Raw genomic sequence first — 19,263 nt, forward strand, 5'->3', positions numbered from 1 at the left:
ATTGAGAACTTCCAGCTTGAAGTCAGTAGATGTATAAAGCTGAAAGTGGCACTCAGGAATGGTGCGTAGTTGTGTTTATGTAAGATACAAGGAAGGGATGCTGCACAGCCTAATGAGAATAGAAGAAAAAAACAAAACACCTCAAAAGTGTTTCCCATCTTTGCTAAATTGAAATTTTGGACTGATTTTATCGATGGTGGCTGTCCTCCAGTAAGTCAATCAGGAAGCAATCTTTCTTTCACAACTACCAGTATTATGACACAAAACCAGTTGAGTTTCAGTTTTAATAAGCTGCCTGCCATCTTTTTCCACTGTACTCAGATTGATATCTTATTGGTTTATTCCATACAGAGCTTCTTTAATTCTTCCAGAAGTAATCAAACATTGTTCTCTGCACTAAATGAAGAAAAAGTGGTCCTGTTCTTGCATTTGCTTGGCATAGATACAAATGGACATGCTCATCGGCCATACTCAAAGTAAGTGGAGAGGTTAAGTTTATCATTCTTATTAGTGCTGGGTGCATACACTAACTCTTCTTTTTTCCTTAACCTTGCTTTTTATCACAAAAAACTTGCATTCTTGTGGGTCTCTTTTGTAGGCCACATATGTCACCATGATTACTTTTGGGCGGGTTGTTGTTTTAAGATCTTCTCTACAGAAGTGACTGAGTATTTTGCCATATATCTTGTCAAATCTGATTTTTTTAGCAGGCTCTCTAATTCACATTTAATACATGATGTAGAGGATACATAGGGACTTGCATTTTCACATGTAAAATTTAAACACTACTGGGTTTCACATAGCTGAAAGACTAAGATTTACAGAAAGATTTATAGGAAACGGTAAGTTCAGAAAAACCGATACCAGAATTTTTCAGCCATGGTTTAGTTTTTGTAAGGCATTTGAATAAAAAGTTTAGATTATTAACAGTACTTATCATTGATTCACCTTGAAGTGAGGTATTTGAGAACTTTTGCTTTTACTTCCTCACATACTTTGAATGTAGGATTTTGTACCTTTATTTTCTCTCGATCCTTTCACACTTCTGAAATCTTTGTTCTGATTTCCTACATCATTCCTAAGTTTATACTTGCTGCATTCTTCATGCTCTTTTTTGTTGTGATGTTAAAAGATAAAGTTTTCAAATTGACTTTAGCAGCAGCAATAAATAGGAAACTAGTTGTCCAGAAGTTAATCCTTGTCGCTGTCTCTAAAAAGAGAAAATGAGTTTCTTGGTTTACCCTGTCTCAAACTCGGTGATCTGTGATAGTCTATGAATAATCTCAGGTCAGTTCTTGCATTGTGAAATCTTCAGAAGTTACTTTAAGCTAGTAACTAAACTTGCAATTTAAGGTGCTTGATTTTTCCAGAATTCCTTATTGTTTGCTTAGTCCTTAATTTAGAATCACAGAATGGTCTGAGTTCGGAGGGACCTGTATGGACCATTCGGTTCAAGCACCTCTAACATGGGCAGGGCCACCTCCCACCAGATCAGATTGTTCAAAGCCCTGTCCAAACTGGCCTTGAATACTTTCAGGGATGGGACATCCACAGATTCTCTGGGCAGTTTCTGCCAGTGCCTCACCGCCCTCATTGTGAAGAATCTCTTCTTTATGTCTAATCTAAACCTACGCTTCTTTCAGTTTAAAACTGTTGCTCCTTATCTTGTCACTACACTCCCTCGTAAATTTGCTTAATTGCTCTGGGTAATAAATTGTCTAATGTCAAAAACAGGTCAGGTATGTAATAAAGATAAAAATCCATTGAGACCATAGTTCCAGGGAGTTTCAAACAGCAGCATAAGGTATTTCACGTTGGACTCAGAAGAGGAAAGATTTTACATCTAGGATGCCTTTTGTTAGCTTGAGGTTCTGCGAGGAGTGAAGTTGTATAAAAGCAAGGGACTGAACATAATTTGTAAAACTTACTTTATACCAAATGCAAGTCACCTGGAATCTAATAATGTTGTTTTTGTTGGTTTTTTTTTTTTTTTTTTTTTCAGGGAATACAAGGAGAATATTAGAAAAGTTGATGAGGGTGTAAAAGAAATTGTTTCAATGCTTGAAAGCTTCTACGGAAATGATGGAAAAACTGCATATATCTTAACTTCTGACCATGGAATGACAGATTGGGGTGAGCATTTTTAAATTTTGATAGTCTACTGAGTATGTGGTGTCTAGCTGGGTTACGTGTGAACTCTCCAGATACCCAAAAGTGCCAGAACATGTGTTGTTGTGCAATGTATGAATATGAATGAACAGTCCATGCACTTGAACAAGCATAGACACACCATACATGTGAACATGTATTGGTATGAAATGGGGGAGCACAGGTGGAAATGTGTGAACACATAAATGTACCATTCCTTCTGCTTATTATTGATATCGAGCGATGGAACTCCTTGGAGGCTAGGATTGTATGAAGAATGAAGAACAAGCAGTAGGCCACATAGCCTCATATTTTGACTGAGGTTTGTGAGGAGTGTTATAAATTTCAAGAATTTAAAAATTAGAGACTTTCATTATTATTCAAGCTTTTTATCTTCTATACATCATTTATTGGTGGCTCTTTATACATATGGATTTATCTTGAAGCCTGTTGTACGCACAGTATTAATTGCAACATCACAAGGTCTTGTTTCAAGCCTAAGTGGAAAACAAACAGTTACCACTTTGTGCTGGGAAATGCCTGGGAAAAGTGGTGAATCTGGGAGTTGGTGACAAACTTCTCTCGTGTCGTCTTTCCTCCCATTTATACTTTTAGGCACAGCTCAAAGGAGTGGCTGTTATGGGGATCCCTTTAGAGGAGGCTGGTGCTGGAGAACGGGAGGAGCAGCTGCAAGTACAGGAGTGAGGCAGGCGACTCAGTCAGGCTGTTAGCTTCTGAGGGCACCATTACAACTGCTGAATGACTTGAGGCCATTCTATTGTAACTATATAGGGCAGATGAGAAGAATTTTCTGTGGTGAACTGCTTTAAACAAATCTTTTTCCTTATTTTTTTCTCCAAGAATTTTAAGAACATTCCTGTCCTTGTGTGCTACCAACTAAAATAAGCCTGCCCTTCAGTGCTTTGTGTGTTTGTAGCTATTAATTGGGATGCTTTTGAATCAAGGGATGCTTAAGATATGGTAAAATTCAACATCTTATTGTGTGTGAAATCCTGAACTTTTCTAACGGATGACATGCTGTCTTTTTCTGTTATCAGAGATGACAAAACTATTCATATTTATTCAAAATCAGCCTAATTATCATCTGCAAAATAGTTTGTTTTGATTATTTTTTACTGTTGAGATGGCCGTCACTTGCAGTAATATGTAAATTCTCAAGCAGTTTTTTTCAAGTAGTGTTTTTTTAATTACACCTGTACTTGTGCAAATGCCTGTGTGTGTGTGTGTGTGTGTATATATGTATATATATGTAAAATGATGTATGATCAAGAGGACCTCAGGAGGTCCAATTGCCTTCCCAAAGGAGGGCCAGCTTTGGGATCAGGCAGGGCTGCTTGGCTTCTATCTATTAGGGCCTTGAAAACCTTGAGGGATTGAGCCTATACAACCCTTTTGGGCAACCTTCGCCATTTCTTCCCTCTCCCTCGTGGAGGGGTAAAAACTTCCATCACATGCAACCTGACCCTCTATTTCAACACATGCTTTTTATTTCTTATCCTCTCCATGTTGCACAGCAAGATCCTGACTCCATCTTCTTGCCAACTCACTTAAACTGGGGTACAGGCAGGTTGCTGTTAGGTTCCCCTTCCTCCCCAAAGCCATCTCTTGTCCCAGCTGAACAAGTCCCAAAACCTCAGCCACTCTTCACAAGCCAAGTCTGGGGCCTGGGATAGGACCACTGTACCTGTTCCAGTTGGTTCTCTTCCAGATGTCTGCTCTGTTCTGCGAGTCTCAAACTGGCTGCAGTGCCTAGGGGCTGTCTCACATGTCCAACATGACCAGAGAAAGATAGTCCCTTTCCTGGATCTCCTCTCTTTGTTCTTATTAACAAAGGCCAGGGTGCTGCTAGCTTTCCTGGCTACCAGACTGTGCTGCTGATTCACCATCAGCTTGCTGGGTGCCCCATGTGCTTTTCAGCAGGTACATGTGTAAATATAGAATGATGCCATATTATTGTATTCAAAGACCTTTCATCTGCATCAGCCTGGGTTAATTTTGCTGTCAGTACATGAGTAGGTAGGCCTGTATTTAAGAAAAAGAAAAAAAAAAAAAGGTAAAAAGTATTCTAGGTGTTTTCATTATGTACTGGAATCTTTGAAGGGGGAATAAAAGGTGGCAGGAGTAAGTCTTCAGGCTTTAAGAACTACTGATCTGTCATAGTTTTGTCATCTCTTTCAGTCTGAAGTGAAAGCTTGTTTTTCTGCCAGAAGCATCAGTGACTTTAAAGTTGACTTCAGTGAACACAACAGCAAACCTAATGCTTAGGTCCATAGCTGGTCTCCTGAAGGCTATTTCAGTAGCTTCTTGTTTAAGTTTGTAGTAGAAGCTGTTGTAGTCTTTTACAGACCATTTGCAGAGTGGGATGGGCACAGATTTAGATGAATAAGAGGATTGGGAAGATTTCTTAGGGAAGAGAACATGTTCTAAATTTGACAAGATTAAAGAAATTGTGGTTGTTAACAAAGGTCAATAAAAATAACTTGCTTTCCCAGTCTGACTTCAAGATTCAGCTTTAAGCTGAGATCAGAGGGGCTTCCTCACCATCAACACAGGGAGTCTCACACTCATGGCTACTTGGTCCTGCTACCTTACTTATATAAATAGTGCTGCGATGTATGCTGGACCAGAGAACTAAACCAGCATCACCATCTTCTTCCCTTTCTCCTGAAAAAAAGATGTGCTTGGGGAACAGACCCAGCTGAACATTGTTTCTTCCCCTATTGTATAATTTGGATTAGGCTGAAACCTTTAAATTGGTGAGAATGGATACAGCTGCCTCTCTCAGCTGCATCTGTTTTACAGAGTTAATGGAGGTATGATCTCAATAAAATGCTGATAGAGTTGGTGGCTCAGCTAAAATGAAAACTCTCCAAAAATTGTGCTTTCCTTGTATAATAGAAGGAAATAAGTGATGCCTGGAGGATGGGGAAAGTGTGGTCTCCATCTGTTCTTTTCCCAAACTCTGTGAAAAGGAATATTTGCTGCTTTCAAGCCCAGAGAACACCTTACAAAGGATTTCAGTATGTCTGAAATTTTATTTTCAGACCTGTATACCCTTAAGCATAGAACTGCTTTTTAGTTCTGTCATAGTAGTTGTTGTACAGGCAGCTTCTGTTATTTCTGAGTTTATACCTAATTATTTCTTAATAAAGTTGCCCTTGAACCAATGCATTATTCTCTATCCTCTGCAATGGTTGAAATACACATACAAACAGGATGTGCACACATCCATGCAAAAATAAAATTTGCATTGTTCTAGTCTTTTAGACCAGTGTAGTTTGTGTAACAACCTGACTGCCTTCGAAACTGGATGAAGTCCTACTGTGGCAGGACTCACCCACTGAATTCAATGACCGAAGCTGCTTTCAAGCTTGTATGGCTTTTGCTTCAACGCAGCTGGTATTGAGATGTCATAGTTCTAAAGGTTTTTTTCTTCTTTTGGCAACTGGTATGTTAATGTGGAGGGAATCTGGGATCCATTTCATCAGTTTTTGGTCTGCAACCGAGCTTTAAAACCTTAAAAAATGAGTTTGCATCACTGAGAAAGAATGGCAGTTGCTTTGTATCTTCTGTTTTTGAAAAGGAAGTCTAATGATTATTTGGGTACCAAAGAAATTGGTCCTATGTGATTTCTAGGCACTTACCTAACTGCTCAAATCACCCACCGTTGATTTCCATGGAATGCTTAGGGATAGGCAAATGCAGTGTGTTTTGAACAAGTGACTCCTCTGTGCCTATAGCCTTTTGACCGCTTTTGTTTCTATATTAATGGTTTCTTCTTCCTTTTTATTCTGCATTCAACATTACACCTTTATAGGCTTGACCTAAGTGATAACACTTTCCCAGTGTGGAGCTTGAATTCTGCCTTTATTGTTAGTGACAGGAAAAAAAAGCTGTGAAGCTGAAATACGTCCTCTTTAAGAGGATCCTAGTATATTATAACAGAAACTTTGTGTGTATGTGTAAATATGTATAATTTTTATTTTTTACTCTATGCATTTTAAAATTTATGCTGGTTTTGTTTCTGTGCCTCTTAGGATCCCATGGAGCTGGTCATCCCTCAGAGACTTTAACACCACTGATTGCCTGGGGTGCTGGAGTGAATTATCCACAGAAAGTCACATCCCAGCTCTTTGAAGACAATTTTTTGAAAGGTACGTAAAATATAAAACTTAGTCTGAGATTGGATAAGGTTTAACAGTTAAATCTGTTAAGCTTCTCTAGCATCTGTTCCGTTACTCTAAGTGTGACAAGCTTTTTGCAAGAAAGCGTGAAGGAAAAAAAAAGGTGACAATGCATGTACATGGAAGAGACAGTAAAGCTGGGTAGATAATATCAGACTAATTTCCTGTGAGCCATGGAACTGAAGACTTTCTCTTTGGCTATGGGAGACTATTTACACTCCTGAAACTTAGTTCCAGAGGAAATTTAATTTTTATGAAGACACCCAGAGGTTAAAAGCTATTTGTATAGAAACATGATAAGTTGACATGGTGTAAGACCTCTTCCTAGCTCCACAGTAGGACCCTGGGAACTTGCCAGGGGAGTCCTATCTTGCATTCATCCTTGTGGCTGTTGCGAAAATGTAAACAGTCTTTCTCAATGACAAACTGTGACTCTTCTGTTTTTCCCCCATGTACTTGAAGAAGAGTAAACATTTGTATTTAAAACATTTTTAAAAAATAAGATTTAATATTTCATATCTATAATAAGTATTGTCTTAATGGAATCTTCTTGGGATTCTAATGCTAGATGTGATAAACAGCACTAGCTCTTCCTCTTTCACGTGTTTCACTCCTCTTTCTTAAGAAGCCTTGATTCTCTCAGGTTGTTGCTTGGGTTCAGTGAGGTAATGACTTCCTATTTTGCTGGATTTTTTGTCAAGGTATGTAAAAGTAATGCCTCCTATTTATCTCGATGGAAGTTATAACAGGTATAAAGAGGACAAAAACACCATCTGATAGAGCAAATTCTCAGCTCCAAAACAGTGTTTTTCAGCATAATTAACACCATTAGCTATGCATTTTTGCTAGAAGAGCCTGCATGCTGTGCTTGTGAATACCTACATGGCTTGTCTTTCATGTTGCTGTTGCCACTGCTGAAATGCACCACCCATCACCTCGCTGTGCTCAATCATGTTGATGAACGTCAGTGGGTGCCGTTTTTTCTGCATGGAGGACTGTGATGACACACCTTTGCTTCATCAGCATTTCCATGTCAGACGCCATTCTGTCAGACTGCCCCTCTGCTGCCATCTCTCACACAGCAATAAAATGTAATGGAGTATTGGTTGGCTGGTTCAATCTCTGCTGTCATATCATTAACATCTGCCTCTGACGTCGTAGGCCAATGTAATAAAATAGGAGGCATTACTTTTGGAGTAGCCTTCATACACTGGAGAAGTGGAAATGCACAAAAAATAATTTAAAACCATTGCCCTTGAACAAGGGCATTTGGCAATAATTACATTGTGCTCATTCATCTCTATTAAAAAATTACAGCATCTCTGACAAAACTGAAAAATAGTAGAATAGAATAAAATCAGACTTGGGAGCCTGCAGCAGTTGCTCTTCAAGACTTCCAAGTCGCTCTGTTTATACATAATAGCAAATTTTTATGACTGTCAGTTTTTATTCTTAACTTTAGAATAAACATCAGTGTCTGACTTGAAGTAAGGATAAAAATGGTGTGAGAGCACTCCCAAAATATGAGTATTGAACTGATATCTAGGTACACAATAGGAAAAGAGACTTGGCTGTCACCTGTTAGGAAATGTTTATTTTCTTTAAAGCAAGGAATATGTCTGCACCCTGCTGTGCCTGCTTCATATTTTCCTTGTACTGGTGTTTTGGTGTTGTTTTGGTTTTTTTTCTTTGTTTTGTTCTTATTCAAGGCAGACATCTGATGCTGCCCTTTGTTCTAGACTTGCTTTGCATCTTTCCAGCTGAAGAGTGTGGTGCTAATTTGGTTTAGACACTGGTTATAGGTTCTTAATTGCCAGGAACAACCTCTATTTGAGTTCTGAATTTGTGTGAATATGCTGAGAGTTTTAATCTCTCTTTGAACAACAAGTACTCTCTCTGTGATAGCATATTAAACTAGGTCATTACATTACAGCTTTCTGTAGGCTATGCAGCTCAAATGTAAAGAAAAAAATTGTTGAAATGGAACTTGACACTCAGTTCAGTTACTTCATTAAGTTACAAACCTGTATCTTTTCATAAAGCCCAGGCATATAAAAAAAAAACATGAGTAAAAGAAGTCTCAAGAGAAGTTCTCTGGGCTTGCCTCTTCTGCTCATTAAAAAAAAAAAAAGCTGAAACCATGTGCAGGTAAAGACTGCATTTTCAAGATTGCTTCGTTACAGTTCTATGGAAGTGACAGATTTATATTTCAGATTGTGTGTTTCCATTTCTTGCCTCTACTGACAAAATCCTTCCTAAGTGCTGAGTTACAAGTTCATGGAGGCAGCGCAGTATTTTCAGTGCTGCCAAACTTGTGCTCTGCTCAGTGCAAGCAGGCTCTAGGCAGCTCAGTGAATCGTCTCTTTCTCATCATTGCCATCAAGGGTACATACCCCCAGAGGCACTGCTGACAGTCAGGACTCAGTCCATCCAATTTGTCATGCAATGATCAGTGTATTTCTTGGGTGCCTGAGGGACACAGTGTCTGCTCCAGAATGACAGCAGTCTCCTTATCAGTCCCTTCACCTGTGCTTTGCCTTCCCTCAAGGCTATCCGTGCAATTGTTTTGGAAAAATTCATGATGGCAGAACTGCATCCTGTGGGCAATGCACAGCATTACCCATTTGGCTATTGGCTTGACCCTTCAAGGCAGAGAGAACATAGAGCTCCTCAGCATAGACCCTGCCGGGTGGCCTTGAACTGCCATTTCAGCAGCCTTTAAATGTGGTGGTGGCGGCTTTTATCTACAGTCTTACATGTTTCAGATGAAGCTCAGCCTTATTTGCTTCACCTGAAATAGCTCAGTGTATCCCTTTGCTATTTCTGCTTTGTGTGAGTTCTCCTTTGGTTCCTGTAGCTTCATGCTTAGCCTTTCTTCTTGCACTGACATTTCCCTGCAGTTCCTCTGGATTGTTTGCATCTAACAGTGAGCTCAGTAAGCTGCAGTAGTAGTGTGGCAAGATAAGAAAGGCATCTTCTCAGATAGAAAACTGCTAAACACCATACAAGAAACCTGGACAGCAAGCTTAAAACACCTACAAAAATAAAAATCCACACTGTCTCATTTTCAGGAGTACAGCCCAGTTTGGTCAGTCTGGAGGAGTGTCTCATTCCTTAGGAGCAGTTGGATCTAATGTGTTATAGCTCCTGGTCCAGGGCATGCCTTAAATCCATTTCATGTTGAAAATATCTGAATAAGGAAAGCAGAGCTTCTAGGTTTAACAGAAGCTTCTCCAGCAAAGCTGCAGCTCCTTCTTGCCCTAAACATTCTTGCCCATCTATTTGTATAGATAATTTTACCACCGTTTTGATTGGAAAATGTTACTCAAGGAAAACAAGCATTGCTTTTCTATAATAAAAATATAGCTGAGAATCTATCTCTAGAAATAACTGTAACCCTGCTTCCTGTTCTGGAAAGCACAAGAAAACCACCATACTCATTTTGGTGGAGTTTAACACAGAATTCATGATTAATACTCATAATACTTCCCCTCTGTTGCCATGGGAACTCATTTTAACTATTTCTTACTGTTGTTAAAATGCATTGCTACTGTTCAGGATGTTCTTAGTACATAAATAACAATGAACTTGTAATCAAATCCCTGCAGCTTGCACTGCTACAAGTTAATTGCTGAAACTTCAGTACACGCAACACTCAAATCAGAGATTTTTCCCATCCTGGTTAATTTTCAGCATAGGCTTGGGTCTGATATAGTCAGAGTGTATTGAAAGTCAGAGAAAGATTGCAGTCTAGGATTTGAATGCATGCTGCTGTTTGGGAAATGAGGAGGGTGTGCCAGAACTTTGCATTATGGTTTACCAGTGCTTTCAATGAAATCTGTTTCTCCTACGCTTAAATTTTCACTCACGTCAACCCAGAGGCTGTTAGTTTGTTATTAGTTGTTAGTTTGTTGGTTTGGTTTATTTGCTCCTATTGTTGCTGTAGGTATAGGGTCAGCTAATTTAATCACTGGGAAAAGACATGAAGAAAGAACCCTGCTAAACTCTGTTTTGAAATAGCTCTCCACTCCCAAAGAAAAATAACTACTTCATTTCCTTAGAAATTAATGGTGAGGAGGAAAATGCTGTTTTGAACCAGCTTTTTGCATGATGCACCACAGCTTCAGGGGTTTGTACACTTGGCTTTGTCTGCGCTGTAGTTGTTTTGATTGCTAAGTAGTTGAACTTTTCCCTTTAGCTCAGTTTTAGCCAGTATTGCATGTGGGGAACATGAAGTGTACATGTACTAGTCTGTACCAGTATTTGGGGGACCTTGAGTTAACCCTTTCCTTAAAACAAAAACAAACAAACAAACAAACAAAAACAACCTTATTGAAGAGATTAAAACAGTTCTCCTGAAACTGAGTTTTGATCTTTTAGTTGGCACAGGGAATTACTTGTTATTTTCTGTGCTGTACTGGAAAAAGTAAAAAGCTTGGACTTTCCTCTACTGATCTGGGTCACAATTGCTAGCAGCAATTTATTCTGGTGGGCAAAAGAGAATGTGAAGCAAAATAAATTTTATTGTTTCTGCCTGTTGTGCTCCATCTGTAACCTCTCTTGAGCTAGCATCCTAAAGCCAAATTATATTTTTCTTCAGTAACAACAATTTTCAGAAAGTGGCAACAACATATTAAACGTCAACTGAATTATCCTTTTCAAATCTACTTAGACTTGCTGTTCATGTGCTCTGTTATCTCTTTGCAGAATGGAAGCTGGAGAATCTGAAGAGAATGGATGTCAATCAGGTATCAAACGTACCTACTTTAAGAACTCATAGATGTTCAACTTAAATTTTGTGCGATTTAAACTAATTGAGGGAACTTGAATGAATCAGCACACTCACTTAGTGTTTCCCTGGAAAATGTTACTTAAATCTCAGGAATTGCCCTCTGAACATTTATAATGCAGTACAGTGTGTCAGGTGTTCCTTGGAAGCTCAGTACCGCTTACCTGAAAGTAACTTGAATAACATAGTTTCTGAAGTTAGTGAACAGCTGCTGCGTGTTTTTTGCTACACTTAAGGTGACTTTGTTTGTTTGAAATCTGTATTTTTATTGGCTTAGTGAGAACTATTGGTGATAGGTGGATGGTTGGACTGGATAATCTTTTAGATCTTTTCCTACATTGTTGTTTCTGTGATTCTGTGATTACTTTTTCCAGAACTTGCTATCACTACTGAATTAAAACTAATTCTTGCTATATTATGGAACTGTTTTATTGTTGTTGTTTTTTCCAACCAGGTCTAAAGTTATGGCCCAGCCACTTGGGTGTTTGGACAAGTATGTGGTGTTGTATTGTAAAAAAAAAAAAAAAAAAAAAAAGATGGACAGCTTAACTTTTTGTTACTAAATCAGCCAAGCTTTGTTAAGTCCTAGATGTGATGTACATCTGTGCACTGGCAGCTTGCTTCTTACTTCATCCCATTCTATAAATCCCAATATATGAATAAAAGACTCCAAATGTGATAAAACAAGGGAAGGATACTTGTGCTGGAAATTTAAGGGTGGGAAAGTCCTCGATCAGCTGCTTTCAACAAAATCCTTGCATGAAGGTAGAGCTGGATTTTCATCTCAAGGTTGTCGGGAGTTACAGGGATGTCATTTTAAGACTGGGTTTTGATATAAAGAGTCTTAAGTGTCACTTTGTTCCATGTAATGGACTCCTCAAAGACAGCTTCTCCAACATTCTGTAGTATATGTGGAATTATAGGTAATAACAGCAAACTAGATTTCTGCTTTTATATTGCAGTACATACGTTTTGTCCTCTAAAAATAACAGTTTGGAGTCTGCTTCTCCACAGCTGTGCAGTAATGCCTTGGATTTCTGCGCAGTTTCTTCAGATTTGTAGTGGAGGAATTTTTATGCATAGTTTTATATTAAAGGAAAATATGAACCAAGTGAGAACCATTGTTTATCATTATAGGTAGAAGCTAATGGTAGCTTAATTTTTGAGAAGCCTTGATGTAAATAAAGGGTTTTCCTTGAGGATTAAGTGCTGAGTGGAAAAAAGAAAACTCCTAGGGTCCTGCTTTGAGTGGGAGGAGTAATCCTCACTGTGAAAATATGGGCAGAGGAGCGTTTTGAAGAGCAATGTATTCCATGTGTTGTCTGAAACTGTAAATATGGCATTCTTTCTTGGTATTAATTGTCATAAAAATGGCATGCTTCTGAGTGCAGTGAAGAAAGATATTGAATTCCTTCAAATAAAAAACATGGCGTTTTAAATTTTTTTAAGCTAAATATATTTTTGAAACTTTGTCATTAGTGGAGTCTCATGTTATGCACGTTAACCATTTCATGATGACTAGTGGAAACTGTAGAAGAAATATTAATCAGTAGTTTTAACTTAAAGCTTCACATTATGATACCATGAACGTATCTACATTTGTAAAAGTTAAAAATAAACTGAATTTATTAGTTCTAGAAACTTTAATTATGTTAAAATGAGGATGCTTCTGTTTGCACAGGCTGACATAGCACCACTGATGGCTTCCCTTATTGGTGTTCCTTTCCCCTTGAATTCTGTGGTAAGTACTACAAACATTCTACCCTATGACAGCAATCCGCTTGTCTTAGAGGAAGGGATGTTGGGATTAAGACATAAGAAAGAAGATAAAAAATCTGGAAAATTACTAGAGGGAGTATAAGGCTGTATGGATAGTACTTGGAAAGGCGGCTGGTCTTTTATAACCTGCAATTTTACCCTGTTAAGCTAGAAAGATTTTTATATTTTTTTAGGGATTTTACCAATAGAATATGGTTTGAATAAAGTTTGATTTTGATTGCGAAACAAGCTAGTTCTTGCAAGTTAATGTTTAATTATTTCTTGTTTAATTTAGTGTGGTGGGTTTTTCAGATGATATCTCGTGCCTTTAATTTAACAAACAGAGAGAGTCCTCACTGAAATGTCTTTTTCTTTGAATTTTTGGGTATTCCAAAGTTTGTTTAATAATACCTGACTGTTGGTTAGCATTACACTACTGTACTATCACACTAATTATTTTGTTTTAAAAACATCTCTTTACAACACATTTTAAAAATATTTTTACTACTAACTCTGCTCAAGAGCATGTCCCCCTGTAATGCTGTCCTTGCTGGACATACAGACTGTGAGGAAAGGGGGATGGTGGCATATGAATTGTTCACTTGCTCATCACGAGTGCTGGGCAAGTCAGGACCAAGCGTGGGTTTGGGTGGAACGCTTCTAGGTATTTTTAAAATGACCTCAGATTAGTGGATGAGGTCTTATTACTCTATGCTATGCTGTTTAGTAACAACTTCCATTACTTACCTTTATTATGTTCCTATGGGAGTTGGGGTAATATGGACAATCTTTGTGATGTTGGAAAATGATGCAGAATATTTAAAAGCTATTATGGCAGTTATTTAAGTAGCTCTTTTTTTTCTTCCCCAGGGAACCCTACCTCTGGAATACCTGAACAATAGTAATCATTTCAAAGCAGAGAGCATGTTTACCAATGCTCTTCAGGTTCTCGAGCAATTTAAGGTAACTAAGCATATGGTGAAAAAGAAGAATATGTCTTTGAAGAAAATTATTGCTGTGCTGTGTAAAATAGTTTTCTGGGACATGCAGTGTACGTGGCATTCAAAGGACTAAAACTGCGTGCATGTCCTATATAGGTCCTTCTGAAAATAATGCCTCCCATTTATTTCTATGGAAACTACAATAGATACAAAGAGCAAAGTAATAGAGCTTACATACTGTGCTTTTAAAAATGTGCACCAGTGGAGGTGGCCTGCTGTCACTGCTGCTGAAACACACCACCCACTGCCTCCCTATGCTCACATCCACTGTTTGGTCTCCATAAACATTCAGCAAGTGTCAGTGAATGTCAGTGGGTGCTGGTTTTAACTCATGGAGGAATTCAGTTCCACACTTCTGCTTCATGTGCACTTCCATGTCAGTCACCAATGTGTCAGACTGCCCCTCTACTGCCATTTGTTGCACGAAACCAAAACAATATTTGTGGGAAGGTTCAACCTCTACTGCCATACCACCAACATCCACCTCTGATGTTGTGGGCCAACATAATAAAATAGGAGGCATTACTTTCAGAGCAGCCCTTGTAAGTGATCTGCTTGACTAGTGGTGAAGAATATCTGAAGAAGTTTGAAAGATTTTAATAAACTTTTTTTTAAGGAAAGGAAGTAAACTTTTTTTCTCAATTCTTAACTTAAATGCTGATGTTTATTGATATTAGTGTAAACTAACTATAGGCAGTGTGTAGGTAGGCTTCAAGCTGAGTACCAAGTTCTGTTATCAGAAAAGGAGGCATCGCTTTTCCAACAGTGTTTGGGAGACAAAGCTCTCAGGTAGAATCAACAAACAGATTGAAAAATAACAGGCATGTGTCCATTAAAGAAATGAAATTAGTGGGTTAATTAAACTTTAGCTTATGCTTTAGTGTCTGTTGTTTTGCTTTGTTTCTTATCTCTGCTTTCTATCTTGTTTCATCTCATATTGGAGATTATGAGAACACGTGGTCCAAGCAAACAAAAAAGGTTTTATTTCACTACATACTGCCTAATTATGGAGTAAGAAACAGTCCCAAATCCCCAAATCTCCATTTTGACAGACAGCAGAGTCATGCAGAACCATCAGGAAATGCGTGTGACAGTAGCAGAGCAAGGAACTGATTTGAGATCACCTGTAACGTGATGATTAGTGCCTTCAGCACCATCTCTCCCCTAAATGCACAACTTCCCAAATACAGTTTGTGTGGATAACAAATGGGCCGTGTCAACAGCAGAGTCATTTCCAAATCTGTGATGGAAAGCTGCCATGTAGCAGAGAAAGTGACTGGCTGGATGTGAAGCTGAAGTGTGCTGGTACAGCCTCCATGGTTGGAAGAAAGTCTGCTCAAAGTATTAAAGACGTAACTTGGCTTTTTGTTGTTGTTAATTATTGTCTTGAGGAATTCTTAAGGAAAAGTTAGTAGCTCTTGTCCTACTTTTCTGTAAGCTTATGTTTATTCTGTAATTCCTTAGCTTTAGACTATTTTCTTGTTGAGTGGCTTTTTTCTAGAATTATTTCGGAAGAGCTGTTTGTGAATTTCTTTTGCATTTCATTGCTGAGGCAGAAGTAGTGCATTGGATTAGACATGCCAAGTGAGTTTTTACTTTTTCTGTGATGGAGTGACCTGACCACAGATTGTACTCCCTGGAGAGAGAATGTTGTATTGCATGGATAGGATGAGACATGCGGGTTGCTACTTCAAGCTGTCAGATTCTGAGAGCGCTGTGCTAGAAAGTTCTCTCTGTTTTATGCCATCAGTCAAACTCAAGACAAGCTGGTGCAGGAGACCTTAAAGATGTTTTGAAGGGCCTTGGGCAAAGTGACTCTGTCATCAAAATCTTCTATTTTTAGCCAAGCACAGGTTAATCGATCTAATAGTATTGTTTGAACACTGTAGCAGCTGAGTTCTAGTTCCTGTCCAGCATAAATAATGGCACTTTCATAAGAGACTGTTGCTGAAGTCATTTAGTATTTCTTGCTACATCTTTCCTTTCTCCCAGGAACTGTAAAAATCCTTCTATAACAATCACTGAGCGAAGGAGTGGGGAGATTGTGTTTTACCTACACTGGAGCAGCTTTGTTTTTCCAGAAACACTGATTCAGTGCTCAGAGGAGTTGCACAGATGATATACTGACAACTTGATTTCATTCCTTTTCCTAAAAGGCTCTTCCACAGAAGAGTCTCTTCTGTGACTTAGTTTAATGCCTCATACAATTCTTATTCTTATTGCAACTTGCATCTAATTGTTTATTTTTTTATGCAGGTTAAAATGAGTCAGAAAAAGAGAACTACATTGTCATTTCTGTTCACACCATTTAAGTAAGTGCCTTTAAAACTTAACTTGCTTGTCTTAACACTTTGTTATTACAGTGAAATGCAACAACAGACAAATCTGGTCTTTTCAGTCTATATTAAATCATAATGTTCACGAGACTATGAAACTTTCCATTAGAAAGAAGACTGTTGAATTCATTTATATTTCAAAGTTCTGATTAGAAGTAGATTAAGAAAAAAAGTTTAATTCCTTACCATTAATCTTTTTTTTAAGAGCTATTTGTTTAACCTTTTTACAATGTATCTCTATGTAGACTTCACGGTAACTTTCACTGCAGCCTTTTGCTATGTTCTTTTAGCATTCTTTGGGAGATTTAAGTCAGTATAGGGTTAGGAAGCACAAATCTGTTCTCTTCCTTGTTTGTAGGTAAATCAAAGTTGGACTAAGAATTGTTTCTTTTGTAGTTTAAGTTCTAATCAAAAGCCAATAAACAAAATATCTTTCAGCTACAAATGAAGTTCAAAATCTTTAGAATTTGTGTTGCCTAGTATTAGAGTTTCCAAGTCCATGAAGGAGTTTTCGAGGAGGTTTGTTTAGCTATGAGCTCTCTGTTCTAATGTGCAGAGCTGTTAGTGACCTTCTCACCCTTCAGTTTTATCCGACTAAAGCTGCTTTATCCTATTTCCATCCCCCTGCCCCAGAAGGTCTGAGAAAACTTGCTCTGGGTGCACAGGATCGGTTCTGCTTTTACTATGTGGAGTGCTCCAAAAATGCTTTGTCATTGAGCACAGTTGTTTTCCTTTGAGACATAAAACTGATGTTAATTAAGATCTTTATGTTGTAGGAACAGAGAAGTACTTGAATCTTTCCCTGTGAAGCACATTTAACTGCTAAATAAGATTGCTGTCTTTATGAACAGAGATTTATTGTGTTATTTTATACCACTAACTTCTTCAAAGGGAAAGGCTCTAAGACACTTAGTCTCTGCAACCACAGTTAAGTCAATCTTAGGCACATATTGAATGTTTTAATTAACGTTCTGATTAAGAATGATGATAGTATTATCAAAGAACTTACTGGAACAAAAATGCTGTGTGGAATGGATGGTCAGTCATCTTTGGTTCTGTGGGGAAGACTTAGATTGACTTTATACCTCTTGATTAAATTTTACCTTTGTACAACAAATATCTGATTCAGTAAAATAGGATAAGTTTTCCTTAATGCTAGATTTATCTTTAAAGGAACTAAGTGCTACTAGTTACCCTATGAACTGGTGTTTTCCTCTTTTTGTGATACATTGTATTATTCAAAGTTGAAACTCTTGAGACATTCATCACTTTCAAAATAAGACTAAAACTTGTTGTAAAAGTATTGTTACTTTTTGGCATGTTATGCTGGAAAAAGTAAATTTATTTGAGTCTCTTTCTATGTTTTTAAGTAGCTTCTGAATGAGAATTTGGTGTAGTGGTTTCATGGGAAATGTTTTTATGTGAAGCCAAATAGATTCCTTGGGTCTGTGAACTACCTTACAAAAGTTATCAATGGTTGCATGTTGTGTGAATAAAGACTTTATTTGGTTCCTCAAGTAGATAAATTTGTATCTTCACTGCAGGAAAATAGGAAAAGTTTCATACTGCAGACCATTACATATTAATGCAAATACTCAACTAGTATATACTGTACAGTGTTTGCCTAGGTGCTAAGTAGTATTCACAGCACTCCTTCATTTCTGAAACTTGGCCTGTGTCTGAGAAGCTACCGAGAGGCCTACTCCAACCATTTATTAATAACTGTGGTAAAGCATTTGAGGACAAACTTATTCTTAAACAGACAAATGGCTTCCTAGTAGTCCAGCTTGCAGGAACTGAAGGAAAACCTGAGATAATTCTACACATGGCATCTCCAGATCCATTCCTTTGTATGGAGGTGACTCAGTAAGCCTGAGCTTCAGCTGTAGCTGATGTTCTGTCATGTTAGAGTAAGCCAACTTTCATCAATGGTTTGAGTAAATTTTGCTAGAACCAGGGTGATATGCTTAGGGAATGTATCCCCTTCTGACTGCTTTTCCTGTGATACTGTAGGTCAGGTTGTGTTATTTGGTAGCAAGGAGATGTGCATTTCAGGTCTTCACAGCTAGCTTTGTCTGTGTTAAGAAATCTGAGGGTCTGACAGTTAAAATGTCTAAGTAGTGCTACCAAACATGTTTTGAAGGTTAGAAACTTGGAAGGCAGCAACATTACAGCCCATATGATCCAGTTTGAAATCTGTTAATACAATACCTGCTGTTCCTCTAATACCACTACACTGAAAAAAACTGTTTAGTAGGGAGTCTAGGTATAATTGTTTATGTATAATTTTAAATTAGCAACCTCTTAGAAGGCAAAAATCTCTGCACATGCACAGTAGTATTTGTTATTTAGCATATAGAAGGGTACAGAATGGCGCAGCTGCTCTACTGTTCTCAAGAGAAATTAAAAAGGTGAAGCTTTGGATAGTTTACTTTTGTATCTGAAGCAGGTGATCTCCTGCTATGCTGTTTCAGAACAATTTGCAATTGTATAGAGGTTTCATTTAAGCACAGCTATGCATTTTTTTGGATTTGTCCTCTGTCTGGATGGTTTGCCCACAAATTATTGTTAATCTGTGATTGACCCTGCCCACACAGTTGTGTGTTCTGCCTACTACTGTCCTTTCAGTAAGGTGTAAGTAGTTTCTTCTACCACTGTTCATTTATTTGAATTTTTGTAGAAAGGAGTTAAATGTACTTTTATAATATTTCTGGTGCTGTAAATCTGTAACTCAAAGCTCAGAAAGCATAATGCTTTATTACTCCCCAGCTTATTGGAGGTTAGTGAAGCATACTTCATGGCTTTTGGGACTATCAACTTTATGTGGAAATTTAAAATGTAACATTCTGTTCTTGAATATTAGAGATTCTATTTCACTATCATGATAATGGAAAAATAAACAAAGATGTCTTAGAATTGCCTTTCTTCAAATATTTAAGTGATGTAATTGAATAAATGTTGCTTAATTCTATATAACAGAAATATGGATGTGAGTTCAAAGAGGTATGTGAATCTAAAACTTCCAA

The 19,263-nt window shown here is 37.8% G+C and overlaps 1 protein-coding gene across 8 annotated transcripts in view; it reads left to right on the forward strand.

Moving 5' to 3' along the window:
* Nucleotides 1–19,263, forward strand: part of PIGN (phosphatidylinositol glycan anchor biosynthesis class N) — a 99,913-nt gene that overhangs the window by 26,944 nt on the left and 53,706 nt on the right. For all 8 annotated transcript variants that reach the window (XR_002113027.3, XM_019613793.3, XM_085220335.1 and 5 more), the window contains 7 exons: nucleotides 352–476; nucleotides 2,003–2,133; nucleotides 6,207–6,323; nucleotides 11,061–11,101; nucleotides 12,824–12,883; nucleotides 13,771–13,863; nucleotides 16,158–16,213. Coding sequence is in view for 7 of the 8 variants with exons in the window: in XM_019613793.3 (XP_019469338.1) it covers nucleotides 352–476; nucleotides 2,003–2,133; nucleotides 6,207–6,323; nucleotides 11,061–11,101; nucleotides 12,824–12,883; nucleotides 13,771–13,863; nucleotides 16,158–16,213 (623 nt within the window). In the remaining variant the exon portion in view is untranslated. The remainder of the gene's footprint in view (nucleotides 1–351; nucleotides 477–2,002; nucleotides 2,134–6,206; nucleotides 6,324–11,060; nucleotides 11,102–12,823; nucleotides 12,884–13,770; nucleotides 13,864–16,157; nucleotides 16,214–19,263) is intronic.

The sequence above is a fragment of the Meleagris gallopavo genome, chromosome 3 (genome assembly GCF_905368555.1).
Source record: "Meleagris gallopavo chromosome 3, MGAL_WU_HG_1.1, whole genome shotgun sequence".
NCBI lineage: Eukaryota > Metazoa > Chordata > Aves > Galliformes > Phasianidae > Meleagris > Meleagris gallopavo.